Source organism: Lagopus muta, chromosome 6, assembly GCF_023343835.1.
Source record: "Lagopus muta isolate bLagMut1 chromosome 6, bLagMut1 primary, whole genome shotgun sequence".
In the NCBI taxonomy this organism is placed as follows: domain Eukaryota; kingdom Metazoa; phylum Chordata; class Aves; order Galliformes; family Phasianidae; genus Lagopus; species Lagopus muta.
The window spans coordinates 56,732,310-56,756,560 of NC_064438.1; the positions used below are offsets into that span (position 1 = coordinate 56,732,310).

Genomic DNA, 24,251 nt, shown 5'->3' on the forward strand with positions numbered 1-24,251 from the left:
CATGTCTGGGCATTTAATTAATTCACTATTTAATAACTAATTACTTTAACAGGGAAACCCTCCCATCACACTGCAGGGTAGACATGTGGCCTCACAGAAGCATTCAGATCAGAAAAGACCTCCAAGATGCCCAAGCCCAAACCCACCCCACCATGCCCACTGCCCACAGACCTCAGTGCCACATCTCCATGGCTCTGAAACACCTCCAGGGATGGCGACCTCACCACTCCATGGGCAGATGTGCCAGTGCCTGATCACTCTTTCACAGAAGAAATGCTTCCTAACACCCAGCCTGAACCTCTCCTAGTGCAGCTTGAGGCCACGATCTCTCATCACATACAGTAGTTCTTCAGGAATTACTTTGCCTGTCTCTGCACTCATGCAAATCAATTTATTGGCATGACTGCCTAGGTGGTGCACACTCAACACAGCTTCAGGTTCACCCAGGCATGCAGAATTGAGATGACTTACTTACCACGTAGAGTATCTAATTGTACCCACTCTGGGCTGAAACAGTAGAAAGAGCTCTCTTAGTTAAAGAAAGGTCACCACTACCTGCCGCCCGGAGCATCAGCCACTTCACCCAGCCCTTCTGACAGCAATTCAGGGCAGTGCATCCAGAGAGAGCAGTTAAAATAACCCCCTTGAAAGCACCACACATTTCAGTGCACAATGCGGCCTCCAGGGGGAAGATGAGAAGAGAAAAAGCCAGAAGTGACAGATGTTACGTCTCCTGCAGTACTGACACTGATTTTAGAGACAGAGTAAGAACCCACACTGAGCGCAGCAGAACAGATGTGACCTAAAGCCTTATTTTTCCTTCTCTGAATATGATATTTAAGCAGAGAAAACGATCATGAAGAAAGACAAACACACTTCTCTGATCCACCTCTTTCTGGGTTACCTTGAGCCCATTTTGCTGTTTTTGTTTTTTGTTTTTTTTTTTTGCTGTATTCACTTCTCTTGCCTTCAGATCCCCCACAACACACACACACAGAAAAGCCGTCTTGTCACTCAGCATTTGCCCAGGGTTGGTTTTATGGCTGGCAGGGCTTTTAGAGGACAAAGACGCAAGCTTTGAGTCTCTATTTCCACAATTCAGTGACCTACTTATAGAGATGTAGTGGGGAGGCTGCAAGGGGATTATTTCAGGTCCATTTAGACAAGGTACTCACACGCCTTTCCTGCTGAAAGTACAAAACGTCAAGGGAAAAAACATTCCCGCTGGAGCGTGACACTGAGCATGCCAGCAGGCTGGCACACCATGCCTGGGTGTCCCTGCCCAGCCTGCTGCTACTGGAGACCCAGCCATCCCCTGCCTCCTTTGGGAAGATGCAGCTTCCCCTGCCCGACTTTGTGGTTCCACGAGGAGCCTGCTGTGCTCCAGGAGGAGCTGAGCTGTGTTGAGTGTGCACCACCTAGGTAGTCATGCCAATAAATGTTCCCTGCAGGAACAGGGAGCAATCCCAGAGCCCACGAAGCAGCACCCAGCACAACTTGGTGCCTCCAACGCCAGTTCTGGCATTTGGAAAAAAACACGTTTGCGCTCAGGCCTTATGTTCACAATTACCACGGCACTAATGATTCTTGATGAATCAGTAACGACCTTCAAATGTGCGCTGAAACTATTTCAGCTTCCACTTAATCAGGTAATGAAATCACACAAATACGCAGAATTTAGAGATGCTGAACGAGGTCGATTCCAAGCGCAAGACTTTTTTCCCAGCTCTGATCTTCCTGAGCATTGCAGGGCAGTGTCTGTAAGAGCTGACATAATCCATCACCCCTGGTGGGGCTCTGATGGGGTTACAGGTACAGCCATCTACCGGGTGCTTCCAATCCATCCAACGAATCCCCAGTGAGTACAGATAATACAGTGGGCACTTCTGCCAGGTGGAAATGCATGATTGCACAGACATCACTGTCTGCTTCACCCTAGCAAGCAGGCAACAAAATTTGCAAACATCATACAATCACAGAATGGCTTGGGTTGGAAGGGACCTCAACCATCATCAAGCTCCAATTCCCATCATGCAAACTTGGCACTTACTCCATAACAATCCTCTGTTTGCAATGGAATGTGTGTTTTTTTCCTCCCATCTTGCAAGGTTTATATATATGTATGTGTTATATTTCAGGGTGGAAATACTGCAGAGGTGAACTGCATCAGCACTGACTGCCTGTTCACTTACACGGATGCAAAATTTGGCTTTGCATCAGTGACCACAATTCCTTGCATCTCATTTTTACAACATGAGTTATAGTTCATCCTACCTCTGCAAACTAGACTCCAGTTATCTACGAAGAAGCTACAAAATCTGCTGTCAAGATTTTGCTGAAGGCAAGGCTGACAGCTTCCCCTCTCTTCCCTTGCCCACACCCCCAGGTTTCCATCCCAGCAGGCAGCCAGGTTGGGCCAGGCACAATTTGCTCCCTGACTGTCACAGGGACTGAGGTGGGGCTGGGCAGCCTGGGCTTCCTTACATCTTCTTGCCTTTTTAGAAGAAAGGCTGAAGTCTGCATGTTTCCAGTCTTCATCGTTAGGTCACTGTGAACTTTCAGAGACGATCAAGTGGCCCTGAATTGGCCCTGGTCAGCTCCCTTAGAAATCTCCTATCCAGACTCACAGAGTTACCTGAGTTCATTTTGTTTATTTGTTCCCTATGTTCATTACAGGTCAAAACACCTCCATATTCATCTCTCTGTCACTGATAAAACATGTGCAACACAATTGTAACCTACAGGTCAACTTGGGAGGAACCAAGGAAATGAGGTCTCCTGAGCTGTCTGCTCAGGACCAAACCAGGACAGTTTGCCAACACAGAACTGCATTGGTCCCAAGGAAGCCCTGCATGCTCCAGTTCTTTCAGCTCTTTGCTGAAATGCAACACCAGCAAGCAAAATCACTCTCCTATTGGCACCACTGTCTTACTGAGGATGGACGGCGGGTTCAAGATTACAGCCTAAGCAATAATTTATCATGACAGCTGTGAGATTGTTTAGACATGATATGTGTTGTGAAACAAAAACAATATTAGAAGAGTTAAATAATAGAAATATGGATGTATCTGATGCAACAGAGTGCAATTAATCTCTCTGAAAAAGTAGAAAGCAATTTCTTGAATGTTTTCGGTAAAAGGGTCAGAAGATGTCTGTTAAACATTTTCTTTCCATGCTACAAAAATAGTTTTCAATTTGTTCTTTGTTGTCTCATGTCTAAACAGCGTGCACTGCATGCCTTACCCCAGTCAATGACATGCACAGTCTGAGGGAAGCACTGCAGAGCTTCACATAAAAGACAACAAGGAGAGCAGTTGTAATTCTGACACTCTTTGTCTCCGTGTTCTAACATTAAATAGTGTTCTGAAAACAGAAGTGTTCGTTGCTTTGTTTCTGTTTGCTGTTTTATTTCTGTAGAAATCAACTGCCAACCCTTATTTTTGGCTTTAGCTGATTTTTCAGGAGGAAAAAGTCCTGCATTCAGAATGCTCTCTAGTTTATGATATTAACATGGGCTACCTCAGGTATTGAACTCCACTACTGGGGGAAAAAGCCTGAGAAACGTGTTGGTTATAAGCAAGCTATTAGCAAAGAGATAAAGAAAAGCTGAGAATTAATGTTGTGTTATACGGTCCTACTCCACAACCACAACAAGGCACTTATTATCAGTCAAGGTAATAGCCAAGGTTTTAGCTCATCCAAAAGAGAGACATTTCAGTCACTGATCTGGAAATATGCATAATAGGCATCTCAAACTTCTTCCCTGTTGGGAATCTCATGATCCACCAACAAGCAGTGTATAATCCTTAAGAAAAAAGAGAGCTCCTTCCGCTGTTCTTGGGACTCGCTGTTTATTGAGAGCAGCTGGATGGGTTCAGTCTGGTTAACAAAACCACCCGCCTACTTTTCTGTGTCATTTCCTACCAGCTATTTTTTGATGACTCCAGACAGCCTGTAAGTCCAAAATAAAGGCCGAAATCCTTTTTCAGAAGCAATAACTTTCCTGACAATAAAAGCAGGCATATCTGAATAAATGAGACCTTCGTGTGCTCTTGGAAGAGAGCATCACGTGCCACTTACTCTTTTAATCAGAGCAACTCAGCTCACGATTAATATCCTGCTAGGATATCCCAGTGTTGAGAAGCACTCTGCGTATTCACCTCTTTTTCCCAGGAGTCGAGGAAAGCTATGAGCTGGCTACAACAGATGCAAAACTGAAACCAGAGAAAGCCTCCTTACCTGTGCTGCTGGAGATGTTGACATCAATGCTGATGTCCGATATGCCACCTCCTTTCAGAGACGCGACACACGTGTACGTCCCAAAGTCTGTGAATTTCAAGTCAATGATGTCCAGGTTGGTGGTGCCAGGCGACACGTCGGGGTCGGTCTGTGTGATGACCATCCTTTCAGAGCTTCGCAAGGGCCGCCCATTTTTAAACCAGCTGAAGGTGAGCTCCTCCGAAGGGACAGCTTCCACCTGGCAGGAGATTTTCACCTCTCGCCCAATCTGGATGTTGTCATCTTTGTGATATGGATCAGGAGTGATCCAGAAACGTCCTTTTTTTAAGGCTGAAATGTGTAAAAAAGAAAAAAAAAACAACAACTGTTTAGTCTAACAAAGCACCAATTTTGCATCTTCAGACTTTATGAAAACTTTGGTTCATTCTTCCTTTTCTCTGTCATACTGTGGTTGGGAAGTCACTGGAACTTCCCATGCAAACACTTGGCACATCTTTGTAAGATGAGATCTTATTCAAATACCATCAGAGAACATTCACTGATAAAAGATTTGTTATTTCCAAAATGAAAAATAGGGATTCGTAGTGTCTAAATTATGCAAAGCTGCTGACAGCTGAAGAGTAACCAAAATAATTCATAAATTTTTGTTATCTGTTTCTGGAGGTCCTTACAATCCCTTCCTCAGTCCCGTGCTATGGGAGCACTGAGAGAAAACAGAGACATCAATCTGACATCACGAATAGAACCAGTAGTGTCACCAGCAATCTACCTGGAAACAAACATGGACATGCAAAACAGTTTTGTGCCAGCTGGTTCAATGGGAAGAGATGAGACGTGCCCAGGGCTACAGACTGCCCTGGTTTACAGCTCTGCTCTTCCCTGAGGCAGCATGGAGGCTTCTCCCAATCCTGCACAGCCCAGAGGCAGGCTGCCTGCTGCCACCTCCTGTAGGCAGCAGGGCTGAAAGGACATCATTATCAGGCCCTAGCTAACAGTTGCTCTTCTGAGATATAACCCTGTGAGAGAGCTCACTGTGAGTACGATGGTTGCATTTCCACAGCAAGGATCCCAGGGATGTGTTTACATTCAAGGTGATTCAAGCTAGCAGTAGACATTTAATTAATTCTCTAGCCCCCAGTAAGGCAGACACAAGGCAGTCTGACCACTTCAGATGGGAACTGTAGAGCAGGTAAGTCAGTGGCCACCCCAGGGGCAGGCTTAGCGCTCAGGAGGGCTTCCTGCCAACCTGAGGATCACCATTCCTCACCATCTTCCTGGAAAGACAAGCATCTGTAACTCATGTTTTCTGATCAGCCTACTGTACGAGAGCAAAATAACACTGCAAGTCACTAATTTGAATTTTCTTGTCACTCTTTTAATGAGCATGAAGCAATCCAGAACTGCAACCATTTACGGCAGCAAATTGGTTGCTATAAAACAGTCTTGGTTCGATAGTTATTTTTGGACAAGTGCTTCAGAATCAGCCATTAAGTTCTTCAAATACAAATATATTTTCACGTACCGAATACAAAATACCACTTATACAATCTCAAGATCCCCATCCCTCTATATATGTCTGCCTAAGTGCATATGCATATAGGTGCATTTATATATCCTATCTCCACCTAGAATCCCTTGCAAGGAGAACATCAGCTAGAAAATACCAGTTACAAGCAAACAGTGAGGCTGAAGACAAGCACTGGAAGACAGCAAGCACTGGAAGACAGCCTTTCTATCTGACATTTCTCTTCTTTGTGCTGGCTTCCTGGTGAAGTGAAATGTTTTCCAGGCTGCCCTGGGTTGTCTCCTGCTCTCTCTGCCCTCCCACTCCATGAAGAGCACCCGGGTGAGAAGCATCTGAGAACAGGATGTATTAGCAGCACTCTCCTGCCTAGCCTCCTGTATTTACACACATACAGCCCATGAAGTGTGATGCTGTTACAAATGGCCAAGGCTGTGAGTTGGAAATTCCTGTGTCTGCATCCCATACTTTGGGTAACCCATGGTTTGCACTTCCTGCATACAGTAAGCATAACAACATCAAATACAAAGACCTAAATGAGGCACCAAGGATGGGCAGAGAGCCCAACAGGTTGGACTGTCACATCTCTGCAAGTGGTGAAAATGCCCATTCAGACTCAGTTTTGTTAGCTCAGTAGCTCCTTGAACAAAACATCTCTTTGGAGCTTACAAATGCTTTGCTGAATTTGCACTTCCATGACTCTGAGGATAATTAACATTTAATTAATTAGTTGTTGGTTGGTTTTCTTTTTTCTACTTTATCCAGTGCAGGAAAGAAGCATAAAATCTGTTGACCTGTGGGCATCCCCTTGCACATGGCATGAGAAACCCTTCCTGCTGAGGATGCCAGTCCTCTTAACCAGCAAATGAAGACTTGGTGTTCGCTGTGCTGCTCAGCTATGGCACGCAGGGTGCTGTCACTGAAAGGTAACCACACATTAAAAAATCCAAGCAGTTGATAAGATTTTAAGAATTTGTGGAGTTTGAAAATGGCCCCCATTCAACATCTATCATTCCCTTTTAAAAGCTGCAGCCAGTTCCCTAGGAGGCAGAATTAACACAAGCTTTGATTCCGGAGTCTGAACCATACATTGTATGACAGTTAGGAACTATCAGAGTAAATAAGTTGGGAACGCAAAGTGAACTTTTTTGTTTGAAAACAGAAGAACAAAGAACGCTTGCATCAACAAAAAATCAGCAAATATATTATGCACATAATTTGCAGACGGGGAAAAAGAAACAACAAACTCATAATAGGCATGATGAGCAGCACATTTCGACCAAAAATATTTGCTAATAACTTCAATCAACTATTTTTATTTCTGATTTTCTTTTTTCTTGGTAGCTTTGACTGCTCATGCACTAATTACAGCAGCTTCTCTTTGCTATAAAGGAATAACAAAGTCTGATAGAAAAGTCATATTAATGCTTGCCCATCCTTCATTAACTCTAAGTGCCAAGGAGTGTACACCTAATCTGAATATTTTTCTGTACATCTAAATACAAGGAATTCAGAGGGTGGTGAGGCACTGGCACAGGTTGCCCAAGGAGGCTGTGGATGCCCCATCCCTGCAGGCATTCAAGGCCAGGCTGGATGTGGCTCTGGGCAGCCTGGGCTGCTGGTTGGTGACCTGCACACAGCAGGGGGTTGGAGCTGGATGGGCACTGTGCTCCTTTGTAACCCAGGCCATTCTGTGACTCCATGATCTTGTGCAGATCTGAGACTCTACATGCTGCAGCTTTGTATTCTCTAGACTGCTGGAGGCGGTGACTCTGGAGAGGTCTGCTGACCCCATGTCCTTTGTCCAAAGGCAACCCTGTGTGCTCTGGGTCTGAGTCTAGCTTGATGGGACCCTTCATTGCTATGACAACTTCTCATTCAAGGGCCTGAGCTGGGTCACCTCAGCCCCTTCTGTCTCTGCCAGCCAAGAGTACCCTACGCTCTGACTCACACAGCCCTCTTCTCCATAAGTGTGACTGAGAGTGGTTCATCTCTTCAGGTTTTCTGACACTTTAAGTCAGGAAGCTTCCAGTGTTTGAAGTGGAGTCTCATCGGCCTGGAGCAGGATATCTAAGTTCAATTTCCCCTTCCTAAAAAAGAGCTCTAGAGATGGAGATGGAGATGGAGATGGAGATGGAGATGGAGATGGAGAGGGTTGGAGAAGCATGTCTGCCCCATGCTCCTCCTGCCCTCCAGCTCCACGTGAGTACAGCTGTCAGAGGCTGTGGGCACCTGGTGTTAGTTTCTCAAGGATGCCTTCCAGATACAGATAGTGATTTTCACTTACTTTGATGCCACATTAGAAGCTCCAAGGAACACAGGTTAATGGTGTTTATTCTGTCACTGTGTTTATTCTGGTGGTGATGGAGAGCAGTGATTCCTGGTTGTAGGTTGTTAATGATGCTGCTTAACTCGATAAAGCTACTACATTGTAAAGACAAATTTTCTGTGGATTTTGATGGCCAAAGACAGTGCTGATGGCTGTGCAGGTTGTGGAGGTTGTGAAGGTTGTGAAGCCTTGGACAGTGGGATTAGAGAAACAGGACGCTGACTTAAGCTATGGATTGTAGTTAAACAGCTGTTGGATGCTTTATGTGAAGAGTTCATGGCTGTTAGTGATGGATGTAGGGTGTCTGTTGACACTGCTTCTGAGATTGTTCCATCCCTTCAGAATTTCTCAAAGTTCACTTTATCTGTGCAGTACTATGAGACATGACAATTATAGAATCATAGCATCATAGAATGGCCTGGGTTGCAAAGGACCACAATGCTCATCTTGTTTCAACCCTCTGCTGTGTGCAGGGTCACCAACCAACAGCCCAGGCTGCCCAGAGCCACATCCAGCCTGACCTTGAATGCCTGCAGGGATGGGGCATCCACAGCCTCCTTGGGCAACCTGTGCCAGTGCCTCACCACCCTCTGAGGGTGAAAAAGAAGATGAACATGCCTTCCAAGAAGACTTCAGACCTCACTCATGTGCTGTGCTCTATTCAGACTTCTTGGGATCACCTGGGCTGAGGCTGGTACAAATCCAGCAGGCATGGATTCTGCACAGCTGTTTGCACTCGTAGTCAATTCCCATAAAGCAGCGGTTTGGACTTTCCTCATTTGTAGGTTCTTGGACCACAACTGGCAGGCATTTGCCTATTGATGTCAGGTGTGTTAGAACAAACAGTGGATTCTGATTCTGTTTCTTCACTGCGCTGTTGGTTATTTTTGAAGCACTGCTGAAAGTCTTCCATCACAAAGATGGGGTGAGACACAGTGAACAAGAGATACAGGGTCACCGGGCAAAATGTGAGAGGTGGTGCTGCAGCTAACCACAGCTGTATCCCAGCAGAGATTTCAGGACATAATCAGCTCACAGGGCTGGAAAATATTAGCCAATGTGCAAATAAGTCTGTAACTATACTCTGAGACTCAGAACATGCCCAAGGAAGTGCCAGTCTTTCTCAAAGCGGCCCCAAAGATGTGATCAAATAAAAAAAGATGAAACAATTTCCATCCACAAACTCTTCAATGTCTGCTCTCCCTCATTAATTACATTTCAAAGTAATAGAACGCATTTCAGTATCTAAACGAAGGCTGATTTGCATTCATCAGGTTAAGTCATATCCTCCCACCCCCACTCGGATCAACCCAAGATGCTCCTTTAATCCATCAAAATGTTCGTATCTCAGAAACGCACATTTCATGATATATGAACAGCATCAAACACCGTAATTGAATTCATTAGCTGCTGCACTGTTTGCAGGCTTTGACATAATAGTTATTGGCCACTGACTGCTTCCTAAGCTGGCACGGGGCGTTGGGGAGCGCTCAGCTTTGTGTTTGCTGATGTGTGTGGCTGTGTGCAGCCTGCGGCTGGAGCAGTACTGAGCAGAACTGTGAAAATCACTGATTTTAACCTTGACTGAGCAGTTGGGTTCCACATGAGCTTCAATCTTGATGCGCCAATCAGAAACGGCTTCGACTAATTTTCATTGTTCCCCTTTGTGTTTTCTTTAGGCTGGCAAGCAGTTCTGCTCTGAATTCTTCCCAGTGAACAAGAAGGGTATGTCACCTGATAATGTACAAAGTAAATGTGAGGACCTGTGTGTGTCCTGGAGCACCATGGGCACATTCTGGATGCTTACTGAGCTCAGTATGCCTCTTGTTTCTGAGCACCCAGAACCTGCATTTTGTTAAATGCCACTACCTTCATCTCCAGATCCTGCTCATTTCCAAGATGCTTTTGCAGTGGGTTCTGCATTTCACCTGCATCCCTGGGTCAGGCAATGCAGTCGTCCTTTCCTGATGCTCAGATGTTACTGACTCTTCTACATTTCCCTCTCACGTGACAGAAAAGTGTTTGTGCTACTTGGAAAGATTCTCGACTTTATTTTTAAGGCTAGCTATCTGATCCAAAGTTCACCATTGGGAATGATGCTCACTTCCAAGGCTCCTGTGTGTACTGGGTTAAGTCGTTTGCCTTGGCTTCTTCTTCCCGGCAAAGGTTAAGAAAACACAAAGAGCACCATGGGAACAACTTGTTTGGAAAGTGAGCTGCCAGCCCAGCTTCATTCTCCCGAAACTCCGGTCTCTTAATCCAGACACTGGCTGTTTGCTTTAAAAGGCTGAGCTGTATCTCTCCAAGCTACTGCTGCGATCTTTGTACCAAAGGATGATTACTGGGATGATTCATTGGTCCTTGAAAAAAAGACGTGAGGCAGACAGCAGGTAAAGAAAGCCAACCCTTATCATCAGCTCTTGCTTCAATCACACTGGGCTCCTCGTCTCCTTAGAGCCCTATAGATGGGAAAAGCAATCCTGCTTTCACACGCAATTCAAAAGATTCACAACCTTATGACAAAGATTTTAGATAGTCCCTAAAAGACTTTTGAAGCGCATTGGTAAACTTAAACCTTTTTCCAAATCTGTCAAGGCACCCTGAGAAGCCAACTTCTCTCATTGCACGCTGCTGCTTGTATTTTTAGTCCCTGCTGGCTCCCAGATTTTGTAGAGGAAAATAAAAACTCAACTCCCATCCTCTCAAATAGAAACTCAGTTTGATTTTGATTGCAGCTGTGGCAGTGTCAGACACAGCCCATGTGCACCGACTTCATGGCAATGGCCTTTCCATACACAATTTCAGACACTGATACAGTAGTTGGCTAAATACAATGGTTCAGCTTTCAAAACTAATGCATTTCATAAACATGGTGTAAGCATCAGGGACATGATTTAGCAGAGGGCTGTTAGTTAGGGCAGTATGGTTAGGTTGTGGTTGGACTCGATGATCTTCAAGGTCTTTTCCAGCCTGAGCATCCTGTCACCGGTATCCGGATTAATGGATTTAACAGTAAACACATGATCTTCATGAATGTGGAAGCATCCCACCATCAGGAAATAAGGAAAAACAGAAGAACTCGACTCACTGTTAAGGCATGTTAAAGGCATGCAGCAATGTACTGCAGTAAATTCACTGCTATCAATTTAAAACTTCTCCAGGTCTACCCTTGGAAACCACAGTGCAGTCTGTAAGTCCTTTTCTAAGGGGAATGCCCAGCATAAATGGATTTCTACTAACTAGAAAGTCATTCCCACAGAGGAAAGGAAATCCTTCTCTGATGTTCCTTCTTCATTAACAAGTCTACCTCCACCAAATCAATACAAGTAAAAGACAGATGCTTCTATAATCTCTGAAGAAGCACAAAGTCCTTCTGCTTTTCTGGCTGAGGGCAGCGTGGCTGCAGGTTCTTCAGCATTCTACAGCATGCTGTTGCCTTCAGTTGTATTTTAAAATAGCTAAGCTGAGCAGAGACAGTTCAACAACTGTCCAAAAGCTGCTTCTCATTGGTGAATATCACAATGTAATCTGCTGAACTTCCTTCTGTCACATTAACATGTATTTTCAAATTACTTTGTGCACAAGGAACGCCAAAAACATGAATTTGTTGTGTTGTTTTTCTGCTCAAACATCATTTTTTAAAGCAATCTCAAGTTTGCCTCAAAACATAGAAAGGAAAGCATTCAGAATTGTGGTCTTGCAGCCTAATGCTAAGATACCAGAATATTCTAGGGAAAAAAGCACATTCCATATTACCAAGTTTGCAGATATCAGCTCTCCATAATGAAAGTTTATCTGATTTGCGGCATCAGTACAGTCTGCACATCAGTTCTGGAGGTGGAGGAGCCTATTCTGAAGTGTCTCATGAATAATCATTGCCACTTCTTTCTGATGAATGACCATCATCTATCATAATCAGCACCGTGCTGGGAAGGAGCTCCATACAACAAATCTCAATAACAAATAGGAGATGACATTTGCAAACTGAATCATCTTGAAGACCACGCTATTCTGCAGTGATCATCACAGCCACACCTACACCTGGAGCAAAGCACTGTCTCAGTGTAGCCCCAAGTCCAAACAAACCTAAGACTTAACCTGAGCACGTGCTTCATGCCATGCTGCAAGGATGGCTTTGAGCAAGCAGCTGGGCCAGGGGCTGAAAGATCTGGTTTGCTGAAATGGACCTCACAGTGTTGGTGTGTCTGCTTTTGGAGCAGAATATGAGTTTTGGACAATAAAGAACTGGAACCTTTACTGGCAGGCTTTGGTTATTGAAACTGTAAGCTTGTTGGACAACACCTTGGTGTCCAGCTGGTGCTTTAAGAAGTCAATTTTCCAAAAAGCAAAGAGAATAAGATTAATGGATTTGGAGCAATAACAGAAGCAGACAAATACGTAAGTCCAAATTTTTGAGTTACGTAATGAAGAATTGTATAACGTGGTTAAAAAGCCACTGTTTTGAAAACAAAAAATGGGAGTTAGCTTCTTTGGTCTGTAAAAAAAAGGAAAGATCCCAGGATGTTGGTGTCTGGAGGCACTGCTGGGTCCATCTGGACACCCAGAGATGAAACAAAGCCCCAAATCCAGGCAGCTTTTGTGGTTCTCCAAGCAAGGAGATCCCACAACCTAAAATTTTAAAAGCCTGAGCTGTAACAAATGGGCAAGGTGGCAGTAATGAACAATTCATGGCTCTATATGAGTGGTTAAATACTCAGATATGTGCTGGTAACCAAATACAGTGGGTTAAGAAAAGAAAAAAAGCAGTTCACAGGCCCAAATGTAGTTCCTCATTGTCACTGTGCACTGAGCACTTCATGAACTGGGCTTGTTTAGCTTGGAGAAGAGAAGGCTGCAGGGAAACCTCACTGTGCCCCGCCAGTGCTTGAAGGGAGCGTATCAACAGGAGGGGGTACATCTATTTACGAGGGTGGATAGTGATACGACAAGGGGAATGGTTTTAAAGTGAGACAGGGGAGGTTTGGGTTGGATATGAGGAGGAAGTTTTTCACCCAGAGGTGGTGAGGCACTGGCACAGGTTGCCCAAGGAGGCTGTGGATGCCCCATCCCTGCAGGCATTCAAGGCCAGGCTGGATGTGGCTCTGGGCAGCCTGGGCTGCTGGTTGGCGACCTGCACACAGCAGGGGGTTGGAGCTGGATGAGCACTGTGCTCCTTTGCAACCCAGGCCATTCTGTGATTCTATGATTCTATGAGCTCAAGGAGCAGCTTTGGCTGCTGTACTGGAGCTCTTCCCTCTGGATACGCCAAGATTTCCGCCATTCCTATTTCCTCTTTTCACTTTTCACCTTTGATTTCTTGTGCTTCTTCACCATTCAGTCACTGTAATCACACTCTTTCGTGTTGTTGCTTTGTTTTAAAATCAAAGCCACCTCTTCCCCCCACCCTTTGCTTCTTGTCTCTGAACCATCTCTCACACCATCCTTCAGGGGAACTGAAGAGCCCCCCTCTCTCCAGAGGGTTCAATAAGCCATGGCAGATGTGGCCTGGCCTTGCAAAAGCTGCAAGACCCCTCCTCACTTAAACGACCTTCAGGAAGAACCATCACCCTCCCTGGTCATTCTTGAAACCAAACCAAGTACTAACACCTACCCCTCCTACTGCTCAAGAAAGTAGAGATCTATGAACATGTGCTTTATCTTTTGCCATTTCACAGGACCTTGACATTTGAAGATTCATCACCTTGCATCCAGCCATGGGCTTCACCTTTTTCTCCTACAGATGAACTGAACTGGGTGGAAAGAAAGGGGATGGGCCAGATCCCTCAGCATCTTCTCTGGAGTAGCAGCCTGCAGCATTTTTAGCAGCAACATGCTCAAAGCCTTGCCAGCTTGCCTCCACAGCAGTTGTGTGTGTTTTGTACTCCATTATTCATATTCATTCTTGGCCAATGGGGGACCATCAGGTCTGCCAAGGTCAGCATCATGCTGCTGGCTTATTTTTCCTCTAGCAGGGAAAGCTGTCTTACTCTCATGGTTCGTCTGCACAGCTCTGCTACTGCCCGGTTCATTGCTGAGACACGGAAACTTTCTTATTCTGAACAGAGATCTGAGCATTTCACTCTGAATTTTAAAACGTCAGCCTAATATCAAATCAAATCAGACATTAGCACTGCACAGAGCCAGGCTCCTGCATTAGCAGCAAGGAATGCTGTTCCATGGTTTCACACAGGAGAGCTCTCTCCAGGTGAAACCACTCCTGCTGAGTGTGCAGGCAGGGTGCATCTTGCTTGGCTCATAAGGAGAACATTAAAAAACAGCACTAAAAGAGCTCTTACAGAGAGCGTGCATCAGTGTTGACCTCTCTTCTCAAAATTCAGATTTCTCATATAGGATATTTTGGAAGATCTGCAAGATTTTCCAGACAAAATTATGCTGCCTAAATGTTCTCTATACTCACCTTCCTATACTATGGAAAACTGGAGTCTTGATTAAAAAAACACAACACAAATTCTCAGCCTTTTACCAACAGAGGCTCATTTTGTCTCTGTCAACATGGTCTTGGCTTAAAGAGTTTTTAAAACGTTAACTTTCAGTAGTTATCAGAACAATTAAGTTGTCAAGCATCTTCTAGAGCATCTCCAAACTTTTTAATATCAAGTAATTATTTGGCACTTACAAAACCAGATGCATTCACATTTCCAATTTAAATGCAAATACTGTGGAGAAATCTCAGGTTTTGTCTCTATTTTTATAAATGCTTTTAGTTTTTAAAAGGAAAGGACTGATTATTTTGGAGATGCCACGTCGCACATGTCTGTTTTTATCTGTGGTCATGTTGATTAGCTCGATTTCTTTTACTGCCTTTCCTTCCTGAAAGGAGAGGAGATGCATACCTCTCTGTAACGAAGGAGATTTCAACTTACCAGCTGGAATCATAGAATCATCAAGGTTGGAAAAAACCTCCAACCAGTCCAACCGTCCACTTACCACCAATATTTCCCACTAAACCACATCCCTTGGTACCACATCTAAATGGTGCTTGCACATCTCCAGGGGTGGTGGTCCAACCACTCTCCAGGCAGCCCTTTCCAGAGCCTGACCGCTCTTTCACAGAAGGAATTTTTCCTGACATTTGAGCTGAATCTCCCCTGGTACATCTTGAGGCCATTAAGGCCTGATGTTAATCAGTGTATGATCCTTTAAATGAGGAAGCCAAGATCAAAGTATGTGGAACACAGCATGGATTCTCTTTTAACTGCTTTTAGAAGGAAATATCTAAGAAAAATGAGCCTCAGCAGAGGAGAAAAGCCATACAGGCCTACAGGTGAGGAGGCAAGTCCTGAGGTCTTCCGCCCAGCTCCTGCTCAAAGCATGGCCAGAGGTGAGCTCAGAGCTTGGAGATCTCCAAGCACTGCTGAGAAACTGCCATTCAACCAGCTTTGAAACCCCAAGAAGAAGCAAGGGAGACAAAGCCAAAGCACTCCCATGATGAGAAAGCCACTGCCACTGCAGCTAGTTGAGCAGCAGCCCCATAACCAAGGCCATCCCCAACCACTGACCGCCCAGCTCACAGCACATGGGAATGCCACAGGACTCCTCGCAAGCCAGACAAGAACTGGCATATAAATTAAACAGCTCAGACAAGCTGACACAATCCCCAGTGGGCTGCACACTTGCCAAACAAATTATAAACCCTCCAAACATTACAGCTGGGTGTTTTCCAGGGCCAATGCCTTCATAAAGTTCAGTTCTTGTGCCAAAGCTGTCAAAAAAAAAGAAAGAAAAAAAAAGGCCTTGCTGAGCCTTCCTGAATGCCAAAAAGCAAAACATTGTGAATCTTCACTCTTCTCTTTGCCCACAGCACACTCGGAGATCAGCGCTCAGGACCTTTCCTGTGCAGCCATAGCAAATTGTGCTTCCCAAAGTTTCCACCACTGCATTGCCCACAGCTCCTCTTGTTTGAGAGGGTCCAGAGGAGAGCCACAAAGATGATCAGAGGGCTGGAGCACCTCCCGTATGAAGACAGGCTGAGGGAGCTGGGCTTGTTCAGCCTGGAGAAAAGAGAAAAGGCTGCGGGGTGACCTCAGTGCAGCCTGCAGTACCTAAAGGGAGCCTGCAGACAGGAGGGGAGTCAGCTCTTGGAAAGGGGAGATGACAGCAGGACAAGGGGAAATGGTTTGAAGTTGAGGGAGGGCAGATGGAGGTTGGATGTCAGGGGGAATTTCTTTGCTGTGAGTGGTGAGGTGCTGGAACAGCTGCCCAAGGAGGTTGTGGATGCCCCATCCCTGCAGGCATTCAAGGCCAGGCTGGATGTGGCTCTGGGCAGCCTGGGCTGCTGGTTGATGACCCTACACATAGCAGGAAGTGAAACCAGATGATCATTGTGGTCCTTTTCAACTCAGGCCATTCTATGACAATACAATATTAAACTACAGCACTGCTCTGGTGACAAAAAATGGCCATGTATCAGTAGTTCATATTGCTAGTATTGCTAGCCATGCCAGAGTGAAGATAACTTTTTTTCCCTTGCCCTCTATTGTAGAAATAACGTCAATATGTGAAGTAACCACACAGCAATGGTCAGAGGGAGAGATACCCAATGAGTATCACCTCAAGGCTTTCACAGACATGTGGAGTGTGTCAGGCTCATGGCAGAGCAAACTTATTTAAAAATAAGATTTTTGTACACAAAGGCTCTGAGAAGTCCTAATGAAATGGGAGAAGAATCAATAAACCATCTCCGTTTTTATATGGAACCATTTTATGAACTCATCCACAGCTCTGCCCAGCCTGGGAGAGCACACATGCCTGAGAGTACTATGGCAGCTAATAAAAATAAATGGACTTATTAAACTCTGAAGCTCGACTTTTTCACACATTCATTCTCAGAGCTGTAAACTTTAAGATAGCACACCGGGAACTTATGACTGTAGCAATGTGCTGACTGTGCCACGAGATCAGCTTTTCTAGGCAGAATCTTGTCTCAATCCAAGCCTCAGTGAATGCCTGTATTGCTGGATCCTGTCAGCAAGCTGGGAGGAATATGTGGAGGAGCATCAGCACAAGGGCTATTCCTTATATCTTCGCCCACCATAGGGGGCTCTCCTCAACCCTTCTGCAAGCAGCTCTGCAAGGTCCATTTAAAACTCAAGGAGAATGTGGTTTAAACGTGTCCATCAAGGCACAAGAGAAACTAAGCAAGCTGGTGACTGCTGGCTGGTAGTACACAGCATTAAGCAAATTGTTTAAGGTGGTGGGGGAAAAAAAGACCAAATAAAATGAAAAAAAATGACAAAACCACCATACAGTGGCACAGTCCCAGGCCCTGATGGGGTGGAGGCATCCAGGCCCTGTAGTGGTACAGTGGAGGTAAAGCACAGCCTTTCATCCATGTCAGCCCATCATTCCCTGCTGTCAATCCATGGCAAAGCTTTCAAGGGATGGCAAACACACCCCAGGCACTCCTGTGCTGACAATGAGAGAAGATTTTAGTGTCTGAGCAGTGAGATATGGGGGGAGGCTCCTGGGGTGAGCTGAGAGGGCACTGGAAGAAAGTTACTGAAATTGGAGCTAGTCATGTTGTCGACAAAGAATGATGCAAGAGACAAAATAAGGCAAGATGGATGTTTGGGATAAAGGTGTCTGGATTCTATGATCCAGGAGGGCTCATATTCTTGAATATGAATTTCAAACCTTGGCACCAATAAATTACTCTTCTTTTAATCAGCCCTCAAGCAAGCCCTCTCCTCTCCTCTCCTCTCCTCTCCTCTCCTCTCCTCTCCTCTCCTCTCCTCTCCTCTCCTCTCCTCTCCTCTCCTCTCCTCTCCTCTCCTCTCCTCTCCTCTCCTCTCCTCTCCTCTCCTCTCCTCTCCTCTCCTCTCCTCTCCTCTCCTCTCCTCTCCTCTCCTCTCCTCTCCTCTCCCCTCCCCTATCAATACCAGCTAAGGATCAAGCACATCAGATGGACACAGCACTCCTCTGCTGGCCAGCACCCAACAGCTGCCATGGGCACTGACTCTCCAGTGCACTCCCAGAAGCCAAATCTCACCTCTTGCACCTATCTGTGAGCCACAGCTCTATTCTGGCACTTGGCCACCAGCCCTACTCACATTTCCATTATTAACAACACTGGAGGGTCTCTCAGGACTGACAGCAAAGATGCTGATGTACACAGAGACATCATTGTAGACTTTAGGTCATGCAGTCACTCTAAGCCAACAAGGGAAATTCCAGAGAAGCTATAAGAAGGATAAATAGAGCCACAGTGGGAAAGCCAGGAGTGCAAGAGTGCACATCAGAAATGCCAGATTTCAATATTATTTTTATTTTTAATCTAACACAAAAGTAACAGAAATATAATTTATTTCTCAATCTTGGTCTTTTTTTTTTCCTTTCTACTTTCCTTTTAGCAATCGCTATTACATAGTTCATGTATAGTTTTTAAAGGCATAATGGGATTGGTACTTCCAGCAATCTCAGCCTTAAATTGCATTTCTCCAGAGTGCTTTTTGTTCAGCAAAAGCTTTTGTGCTAATGTAGAGCACAGGTTATTTAAAATTATCATTTTATATTTAAACTGGCAGGGAATCCCACCCCTTTGAAAAATTAACTCTAGACATTATGTTTCCACTTCAAAGAAAGGAAAAGTCACAGACTCAGAGTCAAATGGCACTAAAATAATGCTGCAGTTGCAATGAAGGAGACAATGGAATCTGTTTAAAGAAGGTAAAGGGAGAACTTGCTGAAGAGGCAAAAGAATTGAGCTCGTGTATGTTAACATCCTTCCCAACAATATCAGTGCTACATGTTTGATGACCTGTAAAACATTGCTCTACCACTTTCCCATTGTGATGCACAGATGTTTTTTTAAGATGTGACCCAGCAGTTCTGCTCTCTTATTGGATGGAAGAGCCACCCTACACCCCTTGTTACCAAATCCCTTCTTCTTCAGTGACATCCTGGTATCTACAGAGAGATTCTTTTGTCACTTTCTTCTTCACTGCATTTTTGGAATATTTTTATTTCCATGTTCTCATAACTTGAGTACCAGTTTGTGTCATGATGAAGACATCTTGATTTTCTAGGAGGCACAGGCATATCACAGAATCACAGAATTGTAGGGGTTGGAAGGGACTTCCAGAGATCATCGAGTCCAACCCCCCTGCCAAAGCAGGTTCCCTACACCAGGTTATACACCACATAACTACTTTGATCCTTTTCTCTTTTGACACCCAAACTGTCACCCAGTTGTCACCCAAAGACAGAATGGCACTGTGACGATGATGTTCCTATGCAGTATCTTGACGTTTACAAGGTCAATATTACTTTTTCACTACTCTAATACCTTGTGGTACCTTCTCCAGACAAACACAGAAGGATCTTAAGGAGTGAAATACCTCCAAGAGCAAAGTCCAAGAAACTCTCAGGCCAGAAATGCTTCCTGGGACACAGGAGAAGCCAGATGTCCAAGATCCCATGCCTGAGCACGGGGAGGAACTGAGTGTGGGGCCATATCAGAAACAAGGCCTTTAACTGCTGAGCTCCTGACAATAACCTGAAGCCTTTCTGCAGTGCCGTGAACGTGAAGGACATCAGGAAGTAGCCATGTCACCACGTGTGCTGGTCCAAGGGTGGTGAAACACCAATGGCTGACTTAAAAAACATGCATTAAGAAGACTAACCGTAATTTACTTTGAATTGCAACCAACAAAGGTGCATCGTGACAAATTCATGATGAAAGTGATCCAACACAGGTATTTAGGGTTGGAAAGTGCCCTGAAAGAAGTACATCAGACTTCCATCTCCCTGGCCTTCATCATGAATGACTTCTCCTACGTCAGAAAAATAGCATTAGAGGGGAAAAGTCAGAAGAACAGAACATCACCCAAGCAGGAGGAGCAACAGATCTGTACATCAGACTGGAAGGTCGATGGGAGCTCTGTTTGTCCAGAAGGGGTGGCATGTGATTGGCTACCTGAGGCTTTTTATTTTTTTAAAAAGAGAAGGAGAAAAACTTCAAGTCTTAATCAAATGAGAGGAATCAAGATTCCCTTAGAGCTTCCTCTGCTTTCGAATGGCTTTGTCTAGAAATACATTAAGGGAAGCTACTCTGCTCATCAGCCTGAGAGCAGGAAGTGGAGATGCCACTGATGAGAACACCCAACAACACTCAAACGCTGGCAGCCTTGCAATCATTTAAAGAACTCACTAATCTAAAGAAAATACTCCAAAAGAAACTTTCATAATTAGAATTGGTGAGCAGCCAGCTCTGCTGAAATGAGATAGCACTCCCTCTATCTCTGCTTTATCCCAGACACCTTGACAGATGACAATTCCTTTGGTGCAGTGAAGCATTTTGCAATAATTTTGGGTAGAGCTAAACTGATAATGACGTTCTTCACAAAAGCTGCATTTCACTGCATTTCCCACTAAATGGTGGCTCCACCAGTTAAATGGCACGTGGCCTTGTTATAGAGGCATCTGTGCCAGCTGGAAAAGCATTGTTCTCTGAATCTTTTACTTATCTCCTGCTTAAAGCATACAGGGCAAAGGAGAGAAAAAACAACACCCAAAGATGGTTATGACTAAATGGGTTCTTTGTTGCAATGCCAGCTTTGGTCCATCCAGTTTAGAAAAATCTTCCATGCCATGCTCATTGGGAGGGCAGGAAAATGAGTGCTAGCAAAAAACCAGAACACATCTAAATGCACATGAACATTGGAAAGCTGCAGGTCCGTCCTGGGAGCTGACAGAAATCAGTGCACCAAAATCATTAGTGGCATCTGCTACCCCTCTGCTGCTTGTGCACCTCACAGCAGTCCCAGGAGCCAATTACTTACACCCTGGACATTCAGGTACTTATTCTTTCTTTTTGAATGACTCTCTCTGATTTTAGGTTGCTTTTTTTTTAATTGTGTGGCAGTCATGTGGCATCATTCACAATGGATTCAAAGGAAGGTGTGAGGGGCATTTATGAATTTGGGCAGTTACAAAGACAGGAAAATGCCAAAAGCTTCCTGAAGATAAGCTGGCATCAATGGGATGAAGCACACACACAAAAAAGAAACGTTCAGATAAAAGCATGGCGAAAGTTAGTGAATTTTAACAGGAACAAATTTAATCCAAGCCCTGATGGCACTTTTTACATCTTTACATTTCTATCTACGTAAGATTGGGGGATTACTGTCTATTCCTGGGCTCAGCAGTCCAACCTGAGAGATGCTGCAAACTCCAATTATCAAATGCTTCTCCTGCAAGGCTCAGTTGCCATGTCAAGTTAATACTCCTTTCTCCTCAGCTGCGGTGTGAAAATTCTGATAAACAACAACAAAAAAAAGAGATGAAAGAGAGAGCAGCAATGAGCTGCAGGGAAAGTGCTGAGGAACAAAATCCAGCCTTGGATACAAATTCCTCTCGTATTTTGCTACTTTTCTCAATGTTCCTTTTAATACATATAAATATAAGACCAGAATTAAAAAGAGTGTTTTTTAACGACAGTCCTTTCCTTGATCAGAAATAATAGCGAAGGGGAAAATCCTAGCAGCAGTGTTCTGGGATGCTGCACTGCAGGACTGGATGGGGGAGTGTTCCTTGTGCTGCTTCCTTCTCAGATTTAACATCCGTACAGCAGAGAAGAAGAAAAAAACCCTTCCTCAAATGTTTTAATGATATTTTGTTCAACATTTTGCAGCTCCTAGGCATCTCATAGGCATGGGCTTCTATAAATAAAAATGTGAGGGCATATCATTATTATGCTATGACTCATGAAATTTGTATCTGCAGGGAGCTAGGGACTTGGTTTCTCCTCTGGGCTCCCCGGTGCTGTCTGCTGGGTCAATTAAAATGCTCAGATTTCTTTTCACACAAAGCCTTTCCTCTCCCTTTGCTTATTCCAAGCGAGTGCTTCACTCCCACCTTCCCTTCCCAACCTCATCACCGTTGTAAATCACAGCAAATTAATGTCGATGCTGTGTTCTTGAAACAACACTGCTTTTGCCTCTTGACAACAAACCCCCTAAGCCAAATGTCAAAAACTTCAAATGGAAATACCGTATTACAAATAAATCTGTGGACTTCTCCTGATAAACTCCTGCAGACCGAGGCTGATGCGACGCTCTCTCCCTGACCCCCTGAACAGAAATAGCTTCCAATTCACCATCCTGCTGTAGAGTGTAATATGTTGGGCAACACGAAGAGAACAGGGGTTATGGCTCTCATAAAATACTCACACCACTGGCTCCTTATATAGCAGTTTCTCCTAAGTATGATTAATCACATGGCATTATTTAAAGTTCCCATAAGGTGTTTCAGTAGCATTCATAGATTAGATTATAGAAAATTAGTTTCAGATGAACTGCTCGCTTCAGGTACATTAATCCACTCAGGTGATGCCCACCAGCCAAGTGAACTCTTCCTTCAAACCAACTGGCCACATCCCTGGGGTTATCCAGAAAGCAATAAACAAGTGGGGAGAGTTTCTTTCCACCTCGCAGTAATTGCTCTGCAAGCACTCCTCTTTTCTTTTTATCTAAGACAGACATTTATCCTACTATTTTGCATAATTAAAGCATAGATACTAATCTAAAGCTCCTACCCAGGGAGCAGTCATCTGATGGCAGCAGACTCACAGCGTGCACAACAGCCTTCATTTCTGTATCACACTCAGCTGATGAGGAGGAAGAAAAGGGTGAAGTAGGAAATGACACCTCCTGGATCTCATGGCCACTAGGAGAGATACTCTGCCGTGGCTCTTGCCTGGAAGGCACTGCTGAAAGGGGGTGTGCAGAGGATGGCCAAGTCTTCCCATCACACGCAATGCACATCGTGGCCTTTGGCAAGCGTTCATCTCTGGTTTGAGTAGAACTGCTGCATCATTGTGGTGCAAAGGGGTTCCACTGCACCCTTGGTCCAACTATGGGCTTTGGACCTACCACAAGAGCCACTGGCTATCTTAAGTCAGCACCAATTAATCTCACGCATCATTAGAAATGACCAGAAATGTGTTTAGAAAGATAGGACACCCCTTCGTGCACACAGCTGTCCTGCCAGATTACGGTTCAATTTGAAGTCCAAAGTAAAGGCTGCTGGTTTCCCAGCTCAGCTTACCTCTGACGATGATGTTGGTGGATTTTTTTGCAGGATTTCCAACGTTGTTATTGGCGACGCAGCTGTAGGTGCCAGCATCCTCCGATGCGATGGCAGGTATGGTCAGTGTTCCACCATTGAGGACGGTCTTCTCAGGCAGGCCGCCAGCAGACCTCACCCATGTCAGGCTGGGGGCTGGCTCCCCTCCTGTCGTCACACAAACCAGGGTGACCGCTTCTCCAGGGTTCACCACTATCGGGTCATCCACCAGGAGTTTAATAGAAGGGGATGCTGCAAGACACAAGGGGAAGAGGAAGGTGTAGCGGAGTGATGTCTGTGTTGTCACTCAGTCCTGCCAAGCACAGTCAGATCCACTGACCTCTTAGCAAACCCTGTGGGAGGGCTGGTTCCCCATCTTCCTGCTTCTGTGCCTATGCTCCTCACCCTGCCCTGCTCCCTGCTGTGTAGGCATCTCCTTTCCCTTACTGTCAAACCGCAGGTGGGGCTTTTTGCTAACAGCAACCCTGTGACTGTGCTTGGGAAGGAATGCATGTTGTATGGGACGTGTGCCAGCACACAGGATTTTCAGCCTTGGAAGAAAAGCATTAGGAAGAATTTCCTTTGGCACAGAAAACGTGTTGCTCTCTTCCAGTGAGATCCTCCCTGCTGAAAACCAGCCCTCTTAATCCTCCCGCCTCCTGATGAACATCCTGGGACTTGGCTGAAAACAAAGAGGAATCTCTAGTTTGAGCTGTGTCTGCTGAGTCGGGACGAGCCACCTCTGTGGGGACAACATCATAGAATCAAAGAATCATAGAATGACCTGGGTTGCAAAGGAGCACAGTGCTCATCCAGTTCCAACCCCCTGCCATGTGCAGGTCGCCAACCAGCAGCCCAGGCTGCCCAGAGCCACATCCAGCCTGGCCCTGAATCCCCATCCAGGGATGTGGCATCCACAGCCTCCTTGGGCAACCTGTTCCACTGCCTCACCAACCTCTGGTGAAAAATGTCCTCCTAACATCCAACCTAAACCTCCCCTGTCTCAGTTCCCCCCTGTCCTATCACTATCCACCCTTGTAAATAGCCGTTCCCCCTCCTGTCTATATGTTCCATTGA

The 24,251-nt window shown here is 45.1% G+C and overlaps 1 protein-coding gene across 3 annotated transcripts in view; it reads right to left on the reverse strand.

The window, feature by feature from the left end:
- Positions 1 to 24,251, reverse strand: part of MDGA2 (MAM domain containing glycosylphosphatidylinositol anchor 2) — a 340,836-nt gene that overhangs the window by 142,779 nt on the left and 173,806 nt on the right. For all 3 annotated transcript variants that reach the window (XM_048949134.1, XM_048949136.1, XM_048949137.1), the window contains exons 6-7: positions 23,157 to 23,426; positions 4,240 to 4,569 (exon numbers count right to left, since the gene is read on the reverse strand). In XM_048949134.1, coding sequence (XP_048805091.1) covers positions 4,240 to 4,569; positions 23,157 to 23,426 — 600 coding nt within the window. The remainder of the gene's footprint in view (positions 1 to 4,239; positions 4,570 to 23,156; positions 23,427 to 24,251) is intronic.